This window comes from Lineus longissimus, chromosome 2 (genome assembly GCF_910592395.1).
Source record: "Lineus longissimus chromosome 2, tnLinLong1.2, whole genome shotgun sequence".
NCBI classification, from domain to species: Eukaryota; Metazoa; Nemertea; class Pilidiophora; order Heteronemertea; family Lineidae; genus Lineus; species Lineus longissimus.
In genome coordinates this window covers 22,678,564-22,697,389 of record NC_088309.1, presented here as the reverse complement: position 1 = coordinate 22,697,389, position 18,826 = coordinate 22,678,564, and the positions used below count along the sequence as shown (strand labels likewise).

The 18,826-nt window shown below is 39.8% G+C and overlaps 2 protein-coding genes across 3 annotated transcripts; both read right to left on the bottom strand.

Annotated features, from left to right (window-relative positions):
* Positions 1-1,723: 1,723 nt before the first annotated feature.
* On the bottom strand, positions 1,724-3,394 carry LOC135483791 (uncharacterized). The gene is made up of 4 exons (XM_064764833.1): positions 3,315-3,394; positions 2,561-2,837; positions 2,234-2,399; positions 1,724-1,924 (listed from the first exon to the last, which is right to left on the bottom strand). The coding sequence occupies exons 2-4, from the start codon at positions 2,829-2,831 to the stop codon at positions 1,774-1,776; spliced, it is 588 nt and encodes a 195-aa protein (XP_064620903.1). The 5' UTR covers positions 2,832-2,837; positions 3,315-3,394; the 3' UTR covers positions 1,724-1,773.
* A 3,193-nt stretch (positions 3,395-6,587) lies between these two features.
* On the bottom strand, positions 6,588-18,811 carry LOC135483092 (uncharacterized). Of its 2 annotated transcripts, XM_064763611.1 has the most exons (11): positions 18,457-18,811; positions 17,602-17,686; positions 16,550-16,694; positions 15,992-16,187; positions 14,633-14,741; positions 14,241-14,381; positions 13,704-13,769; positions 12,460-12,498; positions 8,804-8,896; positions 8,139-8,275; positions 6,588-7,890 (listed from the first exon to the last, which is right to left on the bottom strand). In XM_064763611.1, the coding sequence occupies exons 1-10, from the start codon at positions 18,624-18,626 to the stop codon at positions 8,141-8,143; spliced, it is 1,179 nt and encodes a 392-aa protein (XP_064619681.1). In that variant the 5' UTR covers positions 18,627-18,811; the 3' UTR covers positions 6,588-7,890; positions 8,139-8,140. The 2 variants fall into 2 exon arrangements, with proteins under 2 accessions (XP_064619681.1, XP_064619682.1); XM_064763612.1 differs by lacking the exon at positions 12,460-12,498 and having other exon boundaries at positions 18,457-18,809.
* Positions 18,812-18,826: the final 15 nt, after the last annotated feature.

Here is an 18,826-nt window from a genome sequence, read left to right as displayed (position 1 = left end):
CGAAGGGTGGCCGTTGATCGACCTACGACCAGTCTAGCAGTGATTCTTGTGCCCGGACTGATTACATTCACCCGTATCAACTGATGGTCATTGCAACTAAGAATGGTCACAAATTCTTCGATTAGAACACCCAGCCCATATCACAGACCAAATGAAATTTGACCAGTCGGACAAGTCGCTAGATGCGCAATAATCAGAAACTTCAATTATCTCTGCATCTTAGCCCCCAAGGCCTCATTTTATGTCGCTACTCCCGAGGCAGTAATTACATGTAACCTTATGTTTTCCCCGTGGCAGTGAGAGATCTTGTCAAATTAGTTCACAATCACTGGTCACCACCCATGCCTGCGGCGAGCTATGGTCAGCCTCTGCTTTTTAGATCAGGATTTGATTTGTCGCCCATTTCTTGTATCTGGTAATCGTGGTGGTTATGATCAAGTTGTACGTGTATGGCTGGTGCGAGTTGACACAATTTAGATTTATGCCAGGGCATAATTCCACGTTTTAACCCCGGATCTTCTGAATTATGCCGCGGCATGAAGCTGAATTTTGGTGGGTTTATTCAGCAAAAGCTGTCAACCAATCAGTATAGCCAGTGATTTGTGGGTTGATGTTATTTTCAATACACGATTGCAGCAGGATACAAAACTTCAAATTCGAGGGAGCAAAACAGGTGCCTGTGTGGAGGACACTTGACATACTGAAGGAAGAGTTTGAAATTCCATTAGACCCAACCCTTTTAAAGAATCAGCGCCCCTACATCTACTAACTTCCGGGCCGGCACTGATATCTAGTTCAAAGTTCAAGTCGTGTAGAGGGCACGATAGATACACATTCGCAAGGTACACAAAAAGTTATCAGAATACCATGTGGTGGGCATCCTCGGCACCCAGTGGTTTTCCATATGCTCCAGCTCTCGCTATTACAATTACCATTTTGTATGGGACGTAGGAGTATCAAAAACCTGAAGCTCAGGATGTGTGGTGGGCCGCTCTGAGACAAGACCACAATTGATTTTTAAGCCTTTTAGCAGTTAAATTGTCAATGTTTGACCGCGACGCATCAAATACTGCGTGGGGTTGTGAATCTGAAATTTTTAATATAATATTCCGGACAGTCGGGCAAGTAAATGGTGAAAAATAAACTGGTAGTTGACCACGGAAATTTTTTGATAATCGACAAATTAGACAGACATTGATATTTCCACTCTTTTCAGCCAACTGGCAGAAAAATCTCAAAACACGCCCCCTATTACCCAATTAGCAAAATTCGAAATTAATTTTTTCATCAAATAATTTCTTTATATCTGTTGACTTGCCACAACAAATATTTTTTTCAATACCTCTCCAAATATGTACTTGAGAGTTAAAAACATGCACTCGTCTAATTGATAGGCCTCCAACCTATGAATATTCATTAGTGGTCTTGTCTGCTCTCAGTAACTTTACACGAACTGCCGACCCGAACAGCCTGCAAATTACGATGGACTCTTTTTGGGTTTAGATCATAGATCAGTGTCTGCAATCATTATTCAGACTAACTGCCTGCGTACATGTTCATCCACAGAGATTTTAACCCAAAAAAGAAATCGATGACACTAAAGCATTTCCAATTGGCCTTTCCAATAATTCATTAGGCCTATGTGTTCAATGGCAGTAGCGAACGACGCCTTCCAGGCAATACATGTGCATGTTATGAAGGAATCGAGAAAACGAAGTCCAGCTAATTTTTTACAAAATTTCGTCACTTTATTGAACTCTGCATGGTTACAGTTCACTTTTTGAAGGAGTTGTGTTTAACCTCTCCGTTCTCGAAGCATGAAGTGCGAAGGACGGTAAAGAAAGCAGTACCAATAATACTTGAGGTGGTATCGTCATTTCCCTTGAGGCAGTTGCGGAACTTCACATCACAGGAACACGCGGACCTGCAAATGGAATAGGCTTTTACCATGCTTTTTACTACTGATGCGTGGGCGGTTGCGCGTGTGCGTGTCGAGACGATGCGCCAAAAGAGCGAAAGAATCTCTGGGTTAAAGGATGCTAGAAAATACTCGAGATATTGCCCAACTTTCGTAATTCAGTATAGGCCTGACAAGGACCATGCCCTACCATCTTCACAAGCACATCAGTATTCGATGTGTTGATTTCAACTTGAAGGCTTCACAAACCTTTAATAGGCAAAATGGCATTGGCTGTTAATGCTTCACCAAGCAAGTGACTAGAAATAAGCTTACATCGTGTATATTTGGTTGTTTCTTACGCCATATTTGGTGCTGCGGGCTGGGATATGGTCAGGGCAGTGGTCGTGTTCACGGCAGCACATGTCAGCCTTCCTCTTACTTCCTGTCCCCAGATCGTCGTACGATTTGGCGATCTTACCATTGCCACACCATTTCGTACCTAGAATTACAATAGGATTTTTTAGACTTAACGATCATCTACAAAGTACCATAGACATAGTTAAAGGGTATTGTTGGAATAGGACGACACAAAATGCATCCTCATCTGAAACTTAGGCTGATAACAGGCTGACACTGTAATAAAACATTCAGCATAAATACCTGGATATATTCCGTGAAGAAGACTCTGGGCAGCAATCTTGGCTTTCGAGAGTATGCTGCCAACTGTATTAGAAAAACTTTCTACCCATTCGCCCAAGAAAAGCCTCCTTTGAATAGCGAGCATGAGAGCACGCTTATCGTCCAAACGCCTCGTCCTGAACCTCTCCTTCTGAGCCTCAGTGAGCATGACCCGCCTCTTCGTCCTGCTTGAGGATACTGAGGTTGCTGCGGCAGCTACTATGACGACTGCGAGGACGATAAGAACCTTCATTGCGACCTGTAAAATGACAACACATTTAAAGTGTATCAGGAACAATACGCGTATTAAACTTCTCCTGATCCGTGCCATTCGTCCCCGTTCTGTTGTCGATGATACTCACTGCATCCTGAGATTAAGTTTTTTTTCCACTGACTCCTTCGAGATATCGAGAGGCGGAGTATTTTGAAAATCACTGGTTATACCAGGATATTGGTACTGACGGTGCTAAAACGGCCACCACGACTATTCCCATGCAGGACGACCAGAACTTCAATGCCATGTGTATATAAATATATATAAAGCCATTTATCGAAAATATATTTTGCTTTAATCGAATCATACATGCGTTACTTTTCTGCTGATACAAGTCATGCAAGGGATTTTTGTTTGGGTGAGTCTATATCCTCCGTGGACTGCAGACTAAAAAATCTAGAAACTCTGAGATACGATTATAGACCAAATATCGTTGATCACACCGTTATTGGTCTTTCTTACCTGAATTTGGGTTCTCTATCGATGTCCGTGATGCAACAACAGACGCGGAATGACAACCGGCATCGAAAGGCAACTATATAGAACCAGAACACCTGGCATTTGATGATGTAAATTTAATCAATTATTTAATTAATTATTTTCTGTCCAATATATTTACCGTTCAGTGACAACTGATATGAAATTTAGTTTGAAATTTTAATTTTAATAAGCCATTTATACCACCGCGCCTGGACCGGTGGTGCTATGTTTAATTCGATTTTGATAATTCGCAAACTACATGTACTAAATGATAATGATGTCTCACAAACATGACGGAGGACTTTTAGAATGTTTTCGACCAAAATCATGGTAAAAACACATTTTTAGTGACTACTCGGGGAGGGATTTGCCCCCCGCCCCCCTCTATTGCAACACCCCTGTATATTTGGGAGTCAAGTTGTTTGCTTGACACAGATACAATTTGTATGATGATATTCAGCAGCTAATTTACGTATTTCGACTATCAAAATTTTATGAAAAAGGCTTTTAGACAATTTATTCCTGATCTTAATAGGGCAGCTGGCGACTTAATTGATAAACAGAATCGGTGCGAGTATATTCATGAAGCCAAACAGCCGAGCCTAAAAACAGCCCTAAACCTGCATCTCGGCTGTTTTGTGTAGGCCATATCTGGTATACGATAGTGCAGGGGCGGATTTAGGAGTTCAAAGCACTTTTTCATAAGAAGCAAATAATGCCTGAAAAACGTTATCATGGATATTAGACACGTAAATAGCTAAATTTAGGGTAATCTTGCATAAGGGGAGAACGGCTCCAGGGGACAACCAGTATAACCCCTATGGAGATGAGCCAACATTTCTGGAAGCCAGTTTGGGTGACTGGCATTTGCATATCTGGTAGTCGGGTTGTGATTCTATCGTCTTAGAGTCAGGTTGTAGCACTAAGCTGTGTTGTTGCTTGATTGCGACACAGCACCTGAAGGCCTCTACTCATCCGGTTGTCAGGTTGTGAGACGATCATTTGTTTTCTGGTAGTCAGGCTGGTTGTGACGATATCATTTGCATGCAAATTATGCCATCTGCAGCCCCATATAATGCATCGTCAGGTTGTGACACCATCTATAATCTGTATGCCTATCCAGTTGTGACATTACTAATTCTGTTGAATTGGGTGGTCAAAGTCCCTCACATCCAACATCGGCTACACTGTATGAAATACCGTCTGATCTGAACAATGTCGGGATGGAGGATTTCAATGCACTTGACCATTTTACAATCACGCTCTCTCCTATAAGCTAGCTCATGATGATCCCAAGCCATGTATGCCAATCTATCGACGCTCTGCGTCACTATTCCTGCTTTACAGAGGAGACTATTAGGATTGCCAGACGCATACCACCTAGAAATCGGCACGATCCCAAGGGCACGATCCAGAGTGTTTGAGTCACGGATCGACATCAAATTGTGATAACGATTGAGATTGTATGATCCCAGTATCAAAGTAGAGGTTAGCTGTCCCGGTACAGATTATGCTGGTCAGTCTTTGAGGGCAGGTTCTTAACTCTCCCAACGATCGAAAGTGTCTATGAATCAGAGTAGAGGTTACGAGACTGTCGTAGTTCATGCTGTGACCTTGCCGGAGGCAGATTGTGATCTTGTCAGTCTTTGAGAGACAGGTACAGTGATATTCATCCAAAGATATAGGAACTGTCTTCCAATATCAGAGCGGGGGTTGTGAAACCGTCCCAGCTCAGGTGGGTATCTTTTTGGTCATTGAGAGACAAGGTGTTACATTTATTTGGTCTTATCAGAGTGAAAGTAGTGAATCTCCAAAGCTCAGGTTGAAATCTTATCAGTCTTCAATAGACAGCTGATAGTGGACCTGTCCCATATCAGGCTGTTAACTTGTCAGTCTTTGAGACAGGTTGCGATATTTATTCAAAGATAGGAACTGTCTTCCAATATCAGAGTGGGGGTTGTGAAACCCTCCCAGCTCAGGTTGAGATCTTGTCAGTCTTCAATAGGCAGCTGATAGTGGAACTGTCCTAGCTCAGGCTGTTAACTTGTCAGTCTTTGAGAGGCAGGTTGCAATATTTATTCAATGATAGGAACTGTCTTCCAATATCAGAGTGGGGGTTGTGAAACCCTCCCAGCTCAGGTTGAGATCTTGTCAGTCTTCAATAGGCAGCTGATAGTGGAACTGTCCTAGCTCAGGCTGTCAACTTCTCAGTCTTTGAGACAGGTTGCGATATTTATTCAAAGATAGGAACTGTCTTCCAATATCAGAGTGGGGGTTGTGAAACCCAACCAGCTCAGGTTGAGATCTTGTCAGTCTTCAATAGGCAGCTGATAGTGGAACTGTCCTAGCTCAGGCTGTTAACTTGTCAGTCTTTGAGAGGCAGGTTGCAATATTTATTCAAAGATAGGAACTGTCTTCCAATATCAGAGTGGGGGTTGTGAAACCCTACCAGCTCAGGTTGAGATCTTGTCAGTCTTCAATAGGCAGCTGATAGTGGAACTGTCCTAGCTCAGGCTGTTAACTTGTCAGTCTTTGAGAGGCAGGTTGCGATATTTATTCAAAGATAGGAACTGTCTTCCAATATCAGAGTGGGGGTTGTGAAACCCTACCAGCTCAGGTTGAGATCTTGTCAGTCTTCAATAGACAGCTGATAGTGGACCTGTCCCATATCAGGCTGTTAACTTGTCAGTCTTTGAGAGGCAGGTTGCGATATTTATTCAAAGATAAGAACTGTCGTCCAATATCAGAGTGGGGGTTGTGAAACCCTCCCAGCTCAGGTTGAGATCTTGTCAGTCTTCAATAGACAGCTGATAGTGGACCTGTCCCATATCAGGCTGTCAACTTGTCAGTCTTTGAGAGGCAGGTTGCGATATTTATTCAAAGATAGGAACTGTCTTCCAATATCAGAGTGGGGGTTGTGAAAACCTCCCAGCTCAGGTTGAGATCTTGTCAGTCTTCAATAGGCAGCTGATAGTGGAACTGTCCTAGCTCAGGCTGTTAACTTGTCAGTCTTTGAGAGGCAGGTTGCGATATTTATTCAAAGATAGGAACTGTCTTCCAATATCAGAGTGGGGGTTGTGAAACCCTCCCAGCTCAGGTTTGGATCTGCTGGTACTTGAGAGACAAGTTGTGACATTTATCAATTGATCCAATGATTGGGGTTGTTTTCCAATATCACAGTGGAGGTAACGGAACTGTCCCAGCTTCGGTCGTACGGGTGCAATGGTGATTCTAAGCTCAATTCAAAGAACAATCTAAATTGAAGCTTTATTGAATATGAATGATGTACAAATAGTGAATCCCAACAAATGGCACAAAAACAATATAGCTCACAAATAAATTCACTAACACATACAGAATAATTGCTTCAGCTTTGTAATTTTAATACATTAACATGTATCCTTTTCAGGGATAAATACCAAGGTATAGGCCTACTGGGGTACTGATTAAGTTTTTACAATATATAAAGGTGTATTTCAGCTGTGTATATAGTGTATAATACAGTCTCAAATTATAAGAACAGGTATGGGCCTGCAATGAGTTGCTGCACTTTTTAAATTAACCCCTTCTTCTAACAAATAGGCCATGTTACGGTTATGTTGCCAAAAACACTGTATGATCTACCCCATCGTATGATCTAGAGATTCTCTTCAACACCTGCTGACAAAAACTTCTCTCCAGTAACTCCGAGTGCTTCATATCTTCCATATGGCTAAATATCTACATATTCAAATGGATATCAACTACTAGATCATTTGAAAAGCCATTTAACACATCTGCACAACTACAAGACGCCTAGTTGATACATACTGATAATACAGAGTGTATCAATAAATACGATACACTGAAATTATTACCCAGTCAAAACTGACTGCAGTTGTTTTTTTTGGGACACCCGGTAATTAGGTGCCAGATTTCCATGGCCAGATCAACTCAGCAGTGTCAAAATACAGTCATGATACAAGTTTTAAAGCTAGGATTACCAGTCATTCCTGAAGATACAGCAAACACTGATGTCTTTTTATCACCGTTATCAAGACAGCATTACTATCATATTTACCAGTCAGATTGTTTTATACAGGACACACACAGGCTTATACATTATGTGGATAGATTTCTGACATGGCATTCTACAATGAAAGGTTTGGAGGGGTCAGGCCTTTCCATTGCATCTTTTTGACTACAACCTCTATTTTTCAGCCAATTTCTGGCACTTAAATTGGTTTATTTGGGTGCATTATTGTAAACTTGTTTTGTATTTTTGCCTTATATCCTTGAAGCATATTTGATGAGCACATGCCCATTGTACTTCAAACGGTTTTAATCAAAGTGCAATTGAAAGGCCTGGGGGGGGGGGGGGTATCCATATATGATCACATTACTGCTAAGATGCAAGACGAGAAAGATCAATCGGGAAGCCCTATCCATAGATCAGGAACACATGTTCAATGTCAGACATTAGGCAGTATACATAGGACGGATGCAATGAACGGGTACTGTTGGACGGATATCTGTAGTCTAACATTTTTCTCCATGTCTCAATGGCAAAACAACCATCCTGAAAAACACAATTGCATTCTAAATGAAGTTATTTTCAGAAACAAAATATCACATCATTAGGATCATCCTATTCCATAAAGGTAGAAATAAGGCAAGGTTGCAACACAAGCGAAAATCACCAGTAGAGATCAGCATAAGAGTGATGCTACAAGAAGCGCCACATATTGGCAAGTTGGCACATTATCTGCCTGGCCACCAAAATCCCACACCAAAGTTGTTGCTTTAAAGCTGAAAAACTACACCTACCTCTATAACGTCTTGACAAGCTGTAAGTTATAGATGTACGATCCTGCCCCAACACACACTCGTGGTGAACCGCTCACTGACAGATTGCTATCCATGCAAACAACACCTTGGTCCAGATCTACCAATTGGCCAACTGTCTGAAAAGGGTGAATAAAACGTTCCCAGCAAGACTTCTTACTGGTATTCCAGATGACAGAAGCTGTACATGCCTGAGCTGAGGGCCAAGTCATCAAATATTTAAATTTTGCTAAATGGGGTGGCCTACATGTAGTGGTAGGGCATTCACCTCAAGACAGGGAGGGTGAAGGGTCAAAACCCACTGGTAGCTCATTCCGATGCTGTCAACAGCTCAGAAGAAGACTAGTTGAATACTTGTACAGTTTAAAGGAGTTTGGGAGACCAGTACATCATAAGCTGCATATGCCGACCCTTTCATTACATTTGCCGACCCTTTCATTAGGGTTAACACCAATAATCAAAATTGAATTACACTAAGTCAACATCTCGGTAAGTAGGATATCCTCATGAAAGAAGACACAGACTTTGGTCCAATATTGGTCTTTTTTAATTCAAACCGACCTCGGCAATCAGATCACATTTCTACCAAGGAGAGCATCTATCTGTCAGTCCCAAGGGTGTGCTTTTGAGAGTAATACTGCACTTACATTCAGTGTTCCTCTGTCAATGATCCTGGCCATGTTCTCTTCACTCCCTCCACACATGATGTAGCTCTTACCCAACCACTTGGCACAGTAAAGCTGCAAAATTAAAGACATCGCTAGACAGTTTAATTAGTCGATAATAGAAGTTGCTAAAGCTGGCTCATATAAAGAAAGAATGGAAGAAGAACAGAAAAGTTAAGTTGCCCTGAGTGAAATTTGAACCATAGATCTTTGGATTGCCAGACAACTGCTCTACCTCTCATTCTTACATAGGTGGAGTAATGAAAACTAGTACGATGTACTGAGCATGGTTCCATTGGCAATTGGAACACTTTTGGGAGTCAGCCAATCACCATATTGTCTGCAAAATAAATTACGTTGCCTATAGTAGTGGTTTTTCTCATTCTATCAATTATGTACATGTCATCCCACTGATCTATGAGAGATGGAAAACAAAATAAAAACTTCACTCAATAGTCAAATTGACTAGAGTATACTCAAACACACACATTAAAACAAAAAAATGTTTCACATAAATATCTCTGAAGCAAAAGTAATATGAAAGTAACTTTGCAAAATAAACCCTTAAACAAAACCAAAAGAGGTTTCCACAACTCTGAAATGAATAGAATCTATTACACACTACACGAACTCATACTCATCTTCAAACATGGTCTGCAACTTACATACTTATTACGCTGATTTAGGTAAAGGTAGGGGTTGAAAAACATGCTATGTGAGCTTGGCTGAAATAAATCATAAGAACTGGATTGGCAGGAGAAATTGAACTGAGTAGCACTGGGGCAGTGAAATGGGTAAGGTCTATTGAAGTAAAAACTGAACTTGATGCTGTGGACAAGGATTGAGACAAAGCTATATTGCAGAATGCAGAATGGGACAACTTTTGTTTGCCGCAACTTCTGCGCAGCTTTCGCACGGTAGGATGCCATACGTTTTGTGTATGTTACACATCAGATATGAGAGCCTTCATGGCACTGTGTACACAACCATTGAGTATTAAGGTGACACACAGCTGGTGCAGAACTAGAGTATGGTTGTGTGCACTGCTTATGCAATGTAGAGGGTGTTGTCAACTGTGACTGAGAATGTAGAAGATATAAAGAGTAATGTTCAGTGACTTCTGAAATTCCTCAAGGGTGACTGACATGCACACACAGAACTTCCTGAGAGAACCACAAGTCTTTTTCAAACATTCTCACCATGTTTCCTCTGTATTTGACGAGTTTTTTCTGGAGATGTGCAATAAAGAGGCATAATAATCATAAATAGACCAAATCCAATTACATTGTGAGAGATGTCAAATTATGGACCAAATCTAATCAAGTTGTGATAGATGTCAATTCAAATATAGCTAATGGTAATTCCCACCCAGAATGGAAGGCATTCATACCATTGGAAATGGATTTTTATACTTTTAATTATTGGCCTACAGGTTTAATTTCATGGTAGATGGAACGCTTGCAGCGAGTTTCTTGAAAGGGTTGAGCAGTTTCTTTAGGATGCAACCAAGCTTACGAAGAACCTTCCTGTCAGTATTGACAGAATAACACACTCGAATGTCTCCAGGACACATTTGAGTATGTTTTTGTAAACATTCTCAGTAAACACCATCGATGAAGTGACCATTTAAAAGTATTTCCATTATCAAATCACTTCAGCTATACCTAGGCTTAGCATTAGCAGAGTCTTTGAAATAAAATTATTATTTGAAAGACTCTGGCGTTAGACAAATATGTTAGGACTGTGAATGATAGAAGACAATTCACAATAAGAACCTGGAAATGTGAAGCAACACCATATCATCAGAAGACTCTGAAACCAAAATAGAAATAATCTAAATTATTCATCACCACATAGTGAACACTGAAATGACTTTAACCTGCTAAAAAGACCAAATCTAAAATTAAAATAAAAAATAGAGAAATTATTTGGTTATCGATACCAGACACCTTCACCTGTTTAAAGGAACTTTCACAGAAGAAACAATTATGAAATACCAATAAAGTGCAAAGCAAATAAGCGCTCGTAAATGCTGTGACCGCGAGGTAAAAAAAGACTCTGTATTTTACGTCTGGACCAAACAGGCAAATAAGGTCAAATCAGTTTCATGCAAAATTTTGAAAAAATGGACGAAGTTGAAATAATTGTTTGCCAGGTACAAACAGAGGAGCCACCCTTTCGGAGACACATCCGTTAGTAGGACATTCTCTGACCATCAGTGACACGAGGCCCAATGTCGTCATTTTCAGTTAATTTGACATCTGTAAGTGTTACCAGTTGGGTGTCCTCAAGAGAGAGGTTGTACTACATTAAAAAAAATATCACAATTTGACAGTGAATATGAAACTGGCTATATAAAGTGACATCGGTGAAAAGTTTGGTGAAAAATTTACATGCAATAGTTGATTTGACCTTCGACCTACCTGCCACGGACTAGAACACCTTTTACGCCATTTCTTCCTCTATCAGCAAGCAAGATAGGCGACAGAAAAAAGACACGAAGGTCATTGGCAGAAAACACACTTTAGAGAAGGAAAAAGATAAAGAAACAGAAAGGATGGTGTTGAACTTCTCACATGTCTTTTTTTCCCTGAGAAGCAGTATAAGAAAAAAACTAACCAGCTGTCAGAGCAGCATGCAACACATGAAACTTGGCCCTTTATTTATGAAAATAGTTACTTGATAAATACCTGTGATAAATACCTAAGGTCACGCATCTGACTATCAAGGTCACTCTTCTGACTACCAAGGTCACTCCTTTGATTAACAAGGTCACTCTTCTGACTACCAAGGTCACTCCTTTGATTAACAAGGTCATTCCTTTGATTAACAAGGTCACATCTCTGACAACTAAGGTCATTCCTCTGACTACGAAGGTCATTCCTCTGACTACGAAGGTCACTCATCTGACTACGAAGGTCACTCATCTGACTACCAACCTCACTCGGAATCTGACTACCGGTACTTGAAGGTCACTCATCTGACTATTATTATTAAAGTCAATACTCTGTCTTGAATTTCAAAGTCATCACTCACCTGACTAAAGCGAAGTGGTTGTGATCTTTTCTTTACAATCAAAGATAAATAAGGCATATAAATCTCCTCTAACATAAACAAGTATTGAATTGGACATGTTCGGAGAACTAAAGCTTATTCTTGCAATTTTATGATATCAAAAATAATGCAACGAAGAAGCTTAGGCAGAAATAAAATTAAACTTAAAATAGTATTAATGTTTTTAAATAAAGATTATTGTGCCTGTTAGTATAAAGGGGACACCCTTACCCACAGACTAGAATAGGTCAGCACATATTTTTGATTATTTAGTTACCCCTACACATTCCATTAGTCTATAAGGCTTCTATCCTCTCACTCCTCACTATTGCAACTTGACATTTCTATGTCAACTAGGTGCCACCTATCCTAAAGCATGCCATATTATCACGAATTATTAAATGTGTGTCCCCTATCTCTGACAAGCAAATAAAACAAAGTATAAAACAGAAACTTCCTGTAAAATACCCTCCTCAACCATGAAAAAAACCCTCTAGATGGAAGATTTAACACCAACTGTAGCGCGACAGAATATATAAAATTCAAAATGCTGAAACATGCAAAATCAATTGCATTCTCCTCACCAGGTTTCCTTTGAACTTGATGTCTCCGTAACCATGACGCTGTGGAATCATATAATAATCAACTAGCAGGTAAATTATATCAACAAACAATGTCAATACACCCCCCCCCCCCTCCAGCTTTCATCAGTACTTGCTAACAACTTCTCATTTGTAGAGACCTTGCTACATGCCTACAATAAAGGGTAGCCTCTTGATACATTTTGAAACAAATGCAAGGCTTTTTTGCAACTGTCGAAACAGCAGCCAACACAGTTAACTTGACAGGGCTATGAGGCTGTTTTTTTTAGCTCTGTCTGGATTAAACTTTATGGAATACACAAAATCAGAGGATCTAGCAACTCCAGGGAAAGTTAATCAAGTCAGTATGTACTTAATCGGGGTTTGTCCACAGACAAATCCAAGCTTAGATCATAGCTATAGAATTGCAAAGTTATGTTCTTTCAACTACTTAGGCCAAACACTTATCTACAGCGCACCGCACACAAAAATTCTTATTGCAGCAATGTGCAAGAGTTATCACTGCTATGGCATGTTCTCATGCACAACATTCTTAGTACATTAAGGGAAACAATATAAATTTATTTATCTAACAAAGGAGATCAAAAGTGGATTAGTAGAACTGGAATGAAAATAAATGACAAAGTGGTCATTCAATAATAGAACTGACTTGTTTTGATCCGAGATGACACAATGTGAGACTAAGTCCTGTCAACACAAATCCGATCGGCTTTATTGCAACCTTTTGAAAGGTATCTAGGTTAGACTTCCAAGCCAAATTGCATGTTCAACAACTTCAAAAGACCTCAAAATTAAAAAATAGCTTTGAACCTCAACCTGAAGGCTAACAAGAACATAAACAAAATCGCTTTTTGATTAACATATCAACAATGGGATTGTAATTCAACCTCTCACCTTATTCTTTAAACAGACAGGGTTACCGTGGTACATGGAGAATGTTTCAGGTCCATTGCCCTTCACACAAAATGAAACGAGTTCTTGGTATAATTGAGATATAACCTTGATTCACAAAACCCCAAAACTTTTTGATTGAAAACTGGAATAAATCTTGTAATCTGCCAAAATTGGATTTGATGTCATGGTTACAGTGGATTGCACATGGCTTATTGATATTGACAATGATGTGCCGGCCTGTTAGTGTTAGACCTATCACTCAGTTTTTCACACAGTGGTGTTATGCCAATATGGGAGGATTTGAAACGGAAAGTCACCAAAATACAACTCACCTGGCTTGTATGTAACGTGTCATATGGAACATCCTTGATCTTCTCACCAGAGTCGTAATCCCATATCTGAAACCAAAAAATTTACTTAAAGGGGGTCTCTGTCTATAGGCAAGAGCTAGGAGGTTCAAATGATGATCTCAAGTAGACTTTTTAGCACTCTCATGGACATCAAACAGACACAGGCTGGGAGGGTGAAGTGAGGAGTCGGTCTGCCATGTCCACAGGTCAAGGGCACTTGAAATGATTTGTCCCTGCATTCTGGTTGTGACTTTGTACGTAAAGATTAATTTGGGATAAATGGAAATCCCAATTAAACTCCTCACAATCTCTTTCTGTGAAAGCAGCAAAGATGAGAATGATTGTAATGTTTTTCCGCTACAACAACGGTCATGGTCATTAAGCTCAGCTGAGCCTATTGTTGAAGAAACAGGAAGTAGTTTGGTACATTTTCACAGCCCCATGAAAATGCAATTTTGTGGAATTTGAAGTTACAACAATTTAATTATGTTTTAAAGTTTATTCACATTCTTTCCTCACCTGAAGCGATTTGTCTTTGCGCCATGAGCCAGTCAGGATGTGGTTGTGAACAGGATCAATGTCCAGGGCATCATTTCCACAGATATGTGGCCCAGCCCCAATAACCTTTCTTACCGCATGCTTTTTTCGGTCGTCCCAGAACTGAAAAGACAATGCATCAATACTATAAAACATGTAGGTTGCACCATTGACTCGATGCATAAAAATGGAAAGTTAGGTTATTACCCAACATCCGATATTTCAATATTTTATTTTGCCGGATATCTGTCAGTTTTTCAAATCAAATATATTTTCTTGTGATTTTCTCTCTCCTGTTATTCGCCGTGAAAAAAATGCCTACCAAAATTTGGCAGTTTACAGTAGATGATATTTGTTCACCAACCCATACTGACCATAATTGTGTCATCCCAGCCACCTGAGATGAACTCCCGTGGTCTGTCTGGATGGTACTGCAAGGCGTACACTCTGAATCTATGGCCGTTCATTATATTCCTTGAATCACTGAAACATGACAAAAATAAATCAATAATTTGACAAAACTTCACAAATATTGTAATGAATCTAAATTTGACAAGCACAGATCACTAACCAACCTAAACAAATTTATCTCTTACCACATGAAAGCTCCTTTGGAAATTGATTGATTGATTGTTGTATCTTGGTTATTATCGGATTGAGCATTATGAATTGCACCCACAATGTGCAATATTTGCTTTGAAGCTTTTAGGTTAGTGAATGGCACCACATCGCCTAGGTATATAGGCACAAAGTGTGTAGAATGATGCAGAATAATCGTTAAGGAAAATATCTCGAAACCTACAGTTGATGTAGTCTATGAATATTTTTCAGCAGTGCACTGAATATTATTACCAAATACTAAAAACATAGCCCCAAGGATACTTTAAAATCCAGGATTTTCTTACACAAAATTAATGGTGTTTCAAATTGCCTTGGGCCAGGGCGATTTAGCTTTCTCAGTCCCTGGTAGTTGTACCTGTATTTAGGTGGAAAGATATTCTATTATTATTATTCAGGCCAATGCCAGTTCTGAGCTGACGGAGTATAGGCACCAGGGGACACCCTGCATGTGAATGTCATTTGGTTAACTATTTACTGTCCGTGAATTAGATTTTTAAATATACTAAAATTATTGGCCAAGATTCAAGGTTGACTCCCTTGGCCAAAACTTAATAAATTATATTAACAAAGTGGTCAGAAATTATAGTTTTACTTATATTGAAAAGCGTGGACAGTGCTGTTGTACTGTAATAAGCCACCTGTGAGGACTAACTTAATCTGGCCCACCTAGCTCACAGAGCCTCCCTTTAAAACTTCATATCGATTCACTGCAAGAGTGTTCCGGTAAACACTAACAGAACATTCCATTAAAATTGCATGCCATATATCACCAACATGACTAGACACTTTCAGTAATCGCTATGATGATATCTTGCCATTGTCAATTATTTTCTGCTCATTTATAACATCGGAATTCAATTAGCATGACCATGGACTTGTATACACAAGATCAGCTACTTGGCTTCCAGCTATTATTCCAGGCCCACCAGTCATGACAGTCCAAGCGTGTCCTGGGGCATTCAACTGGAATCATATTTTCCTAATGCGTAGCTGCACACCGTCTTTTATCAAATGGAATGAGAATTGCCAAATAAACAGACTATTTTATGCCTGTATAACATACAAGCAACTGAGCCAAAACATTCTTTTGGGTAGTTACCAAAACCATTTACCTTGGTTCACATGTCCTCAGATGTTTCCTTGTGGCAATGTCATAGATGTAAATCTTGTCATCACTTCCAGCTGTGATAAATTTGGTGCCCTCAGGATTGAGAGCACTAGCAAAGATCTGGCGTGGATCGGGCTCCCGCAAGACTGTTGAACAGACACTTGAGCGATAGTTCCAAAACCGTACACAACCGGATGCATCTGTGAGACAGTAAATAATACTAAATAGTGCTCATAAATAATGCAATTGATTGTATTTCATGTAAGTTAACATCCTGATCCCAGTGGCGTAGTGAAAAGAGTATGCCTTGAGGAATTAGAAGATCAAAGTTTTTACACCCGGAGGTAGCTCATTCAATCTGACGAGGACAGTTGGTCGCCTCGCAAACAGAAAATTACAGGGTATCAACCTGCCACCTTGCCATTAGCTTGCAGTAGGAGATGGGAGTTTGGAAGTAAAGGGTGTCTCAATGTCATAATTCTAAGACATCTTGGTCACAATGTACTACTGTACCACTGCCAGACACTGACAAATTTTTTTGATGAATTTCTATGTGACTTACAAGTTGCCATTAAAATGTGTTGGTTCTCCACAGATTGGCCATCATGTGCAGGAAGAAACTGGATTGCAGTAACTGGAAGCCGTTCACACTTTGTTTCATCGTTAGAGAGGTTGTACAGAAGTTCACATGACAGAGGATCAATTATCTGAAGACAAAAAAATGTACGAACTGTGATTTTTAAATGTTAATATCAAAATTGATGTCAAATGAATTTGGTCAACACATCAATCATGTCAACTTCAAGTCAACAGTGTCAACTGGGCCAGGGTAAGGACACAGCTCACCAGGAGGTCTATCACATTTCAATTCATAATTGAAAGTACTTTTGCAAGGACATGGAATTAGAATTGAAAGAACCACAATAGATGGAGATAATTGTCAGAAATTCTGAGACATATCGTGCCAAGAAAAATATAAGACTGGCTGTAAATTTTAACCAAAAGTGTAAGCCCAGAGATGAAAGCATTTACATTCTCTACATGTTGGTGTTTCACTTTCTGGGACGAAAGAGCAAATCAATCTTACAATGACCGCTGTGCCAGTGATCTTAATTCTGCCTTCTTGATTGACAAGTGTATCATCCAAAACCGATCAATTGACAATTGATGGCATTGAATGGAAGACAAACTCAGGCACACAGAAACGAACTGGGCACCATGGGCAATGGCAATCTGGGCACCATGGGCAATGATCCAGTATTTTGAAATGTCATGGTGCTACATCTATAATGATTGATAAGCACACTGATTGAAGAACTGTTTGATATCATCATACATGTCGTTTGTCAGGACCATAACAAATTTATTTTGTAAATTGCAATGACTACAACTCTATTTTAAAAATTAACTGTTGATCAAATGTGTTCTTTATATTCTTAGATAGTGATCATGATATCAAGGGAAATTTTATCTGGACATTGGATTTGGAAAATGCCATGTACCATGTACCAGTGTTTCTAAGAGTGAGACTCTTATGTACAATTACAAAATCAATAATCTTGTTTTTGAGACATAATCTTTCTGTTAGTTACAATGAAACCCTTCAACTTTTACCTTTATTGAGCCATCACAGAGACCCACTGCCAAGGTGTTATCCCTGATGCCAAATTTTAAGCACATGATCTCACGAGGACATTTCCTGAAAATAAAACCAGAGAAAATTTACTATGATTGAATGTTATTTTGGATTATAAGTGCTATACTCTAGGTTATTTCCTCAGTGTGGGCACCTTTTGGGATTTTTCATGTCCAGAATTTTGCAAATAGTTGGGCAAGGCACCAAATTTCCACTCATTACGGCAAATATGCACAAAAGAAAGTTTCTGCAATGTCCTTCCTGCCATGTTCTGTTTATCATTCTGATTATCTTCATAGCTGGGGGAAACCTGTTGCAGTATAATCTGTGAGTGAGAGACCTTGCTACCTCATGTCATGACCTACTGCATGCAGTGTTGGCACTGCCAGGATATCTTATCATTATCTCCCTGATTCAACAAACCTCATGTTGCAATGGGTTTGAATATTAAGCCTATTACATTGAATTTCCTCATGGAGTAAGTGCAAATGTGTAGGATCTCAAGAGGTAATATTTAGCTATCCAAAACAGATATGTTGTAATGCTTGAATCCATGCATCCCAACGCTACTGGTGTACTGTGTGACTGTCCATTTCTGCACTGTGGTTATCTCAATCTCTGCATTCTCCACCTTGCGGCTGCCTTAGAGTAACCTGTAACCAGGCTGGTTATTCGATCTAGGGGTTAGCTTGCAGCAAACAATTGCCTGCCTAGCTGTCAATCTCAATGACAATGTCATTGTCATGGCATTATGGCAGATCCTATGGTATGGTAGCTTGCTACGCTACACTTACAAAAAGACAAATGGGTGGAAGAATGTGATAGACACATACATTAGATTACATAACTTGATAGCGCCTTCGACATATGCCTCTCCCTCTTTTTCTGGCATCGACACTTCATCAACCGTTCCAACGCAGCCCGCCATGGATAGCCAGTCCTCAGAAATCTGGATAGAACCTTTGGACAACTTGGACTGCAACGGAGGCCTCACCGACTTCATCTTTAGCTTAATCGAATATCTTTATTTGAAGAGTTAATGTTCACAAACACAATAAAATGATCACACAAGACAAAATGCAAGAAATCAGTAAATCCTGCCCGACAAAGCGAGCATGTGCACTGACTGTCAAAAGCTCATGACATGCATGAACAGTGTAAATGAAGCAGGTTGCCAGCGTAAACTATACGGTCAAGGTCGGG